The sequence below is a fragment of the Micromesistius poutassou genome, assembly GCF_964030765.1.
Source record: "Micromesistius poutassou genome assembly, chromosome: 14".
NCBI lineage: Eukaryota > Metazoa > Chordata > Actinopteri > Gadiformes > Gadidae > Micromesistius > Micromesistius poutassou.
In genome coordinates, this window is record NC_140284.1 from 5,174,205 (window position 1) to 5,176,704 (window position 2,500).

General features: G+C 47.3%; 1 protein-coding gene across 1 annotated transcript in view; it reads left to right on the forward strand.

The window, feature by feature from the left end:
- plcl1 (phospholipase C like 1) overlaps positions 1–2,500 on the forward strand; it is a 53,520-nt gene that overhangs the window by 434 nt on the left and 50,586 nt on the right. The window contains exon 2 of the mRNA XM_084478827.1: positions 234–457. Coding sequence (XP_084334953.1) covers positions 275–457 — 183 coding nt within the window. The 5' untranslated portion in view covers positions 234–274. The remainder of the gene's footprint in view (positions 1–233; positions 458–2,500) is intronic.

Consider the following 2,500-nt stretch of genomic DNA (forward strand, 5'->3'; position numbering starts at 1 on the left):
ATATAGACAGCCTAGACGAGACCCCCAAGTCAGTGGGACTTGAGTTTCCCCCGTTACGGACCAATCTCACAATTAATGAAATGTTCTCTCTATCTCTCTCCCAATAAGCGATTATTGTCTGATTAACCGTGAGTGCTTTTTCGCAACAACCTCTTCCCCAAATGGCACCGATAAATAGCCAATGTAAACTTTATTCACGGACAAGCCGTTGAGAAGATTTATTTGCCCCCCAGCCTACGACAAAACCACCGACTATCGAGGCTTGTGTTTCGCCATGACCGAGCGAGATGGATGTGGAGGAGACGGGCTGTGTAGCGACGGAGCCCCGGAGGTCATTCCATCCAGAGCTGCCCGCGGGCGCCGGAGCGGTGTCGTCCTACCCGTAGGCGGACAAGACACCGACACCATCCTGCTGGAGACGGTGAGGGCGGCTCCCCGCCGAAGCAGCATCATAAAGGTAGGCTACGACTGCACTCCCTTCTTTTCCTCCTCCGTAGATGATTCGTGAGGGACCCAAGCGTTATACCAACCTGCTTTATGTTTACCCATCATCTGTTACCAATGGGTCATAACTTTGAATGATGTGATGCGATTGTGGAGTTATCAAATGACAACTTATTTAACACCCTTATTTACAAAAAGGTAAACGCGTGTATATGTGTTTTTAATTTTTTTTTATTTGACAGGGACAGTTCAGATTGCTTACATTTCTATAAACATGGCCCTTATTCAAATAGGCAAACTGTAGTCCCTGGACTGGCAGCTAGTTGAAAACAGATACGAAAAAATAGATACAATCAGTAATATTATGTCATTAAGGCCTGTTAAGCCCTTTGAGACTGTAATGGTGATTAAGGGCTAAACAAGCTATTGCTGTGCTGAGATATTTAATATTTGTTTCCTGATGATTGGGCATACTGGCAAACAAACCAGTCTATAATATATTTTGTCCTTTGAGCTTGAAAGTAGCCGTGCCACATTCTATGTAGATTGTTACGCAACGTGACCAAACTTCAGGGCACAAGAATGTGTGAGCTTTACCTTAAAGCCAGCTTTTGTAATGCCAAATATTTTAGATAAGCCTATTACGTTGTACACCTAAGAGCTGGCTGAGAAGCTGATGCCGGAATTCAAATTGCATACCAAAAATCATATGGGCGCCCCTGAGTACTTTATTATATGGGGATTTTTGCACTGCATCCGAGGATCGCTTTACCTTGTCGTGATGTTGTCATAGAAATGTCTTGATGTGGGGCATAGGTAAAAAAACAAAACAAAAACATTCCATTCTGACTGACCTGCTTTTCTGGTGGTGACACAACCCACCTGTGATCAGGTTGCACGCAGGCAACCACGAGGCTACGCGGCCGACAGCAGGGATCATGTTTGGGTGGATCACTACTACTGTAGCTGTCATGCACTAAAGTGTCTCCTGGTCCTCCTCTCATGATCAGAATCTACGGCTACGAGACAGAGCAGCACTTGGCTACTGAGCACTCATTGTGACGTCCACTAGTCCCTAGAGGTGTATGCCATTGCATTTTATTTCCCATGAAGATGTGTCATGTTATGGTCATTGTAGGTTTGCATAGATTTTATGGCTCTTTTTTTTTAAGAGGATGTATCTAGTTTGTATTTCAAAGTATACATCGGAATCGTTAGAGTGTGTGTGTGTGTGTGTGTGTGTGTGTGTGTGTGTGTGTGTGTGTGTGTGTGTGTGTGTGTGTGTGTCAGGGTGGGTTTGTGCGGGGGGGGGTGGGCAGTGTGTGTGAGAGCCCATTTGGACCACGGCCCGTCCAAACAGAACGTTCTGACCGGCACCGCAGAACAGAGGCTCTTCTGACCCTCCTTCTCCTCCTCCTCCTCCTCCTCCTCCTCCTCCTCTTCCTCCTCCTCTACTGGTGGCATGTGAGGGGAAGAGAAGAGGAGCGACTTCTGTGACAGGCACGATCAGCTGAGCCTACAGAGGGAGGTGTGCGTGTGTGCGTGTGTGAGTGTGTGCGTGCGTGTGTGTGCGTGCATGCGTGTGTGTGCGCGTGCGTGTGTGTGTGTGTGTGTGTGCATGCGCGCGAGTGTCATTCGATTCATGTCCAAGTGATGGTAATGCTGTGCAGACTTTTATCCGGGCCTGGAAACCACAGCAGCAGGAAGAGCATTCTGAGCAGAAACTCTTGTTTAGGGAACTCCCTTTCTTGTTTAGGGTTGGACTTGGGGCGCACCCTTTAAAATTAAGACCAACAAAGGGGCCCGTGGCTGAATCACTACACACACAAACACTCACACTCACACACACACACACACACACACAAATTCACACTACAAGGGCATTGAGGAAGACATGGCTCAATACGTGAGCTCCCGACTTCCATATGAGTGTAGTAATTGAACTCTAAGCTGGAGATTCTGTGCTACCACCACTGCTAACACTTTCCACTTCCTCACACATGCACTAGTGTCAGTTGCAAGTAGTTCCTTGCAGTACATCATGCCACGCCAAACC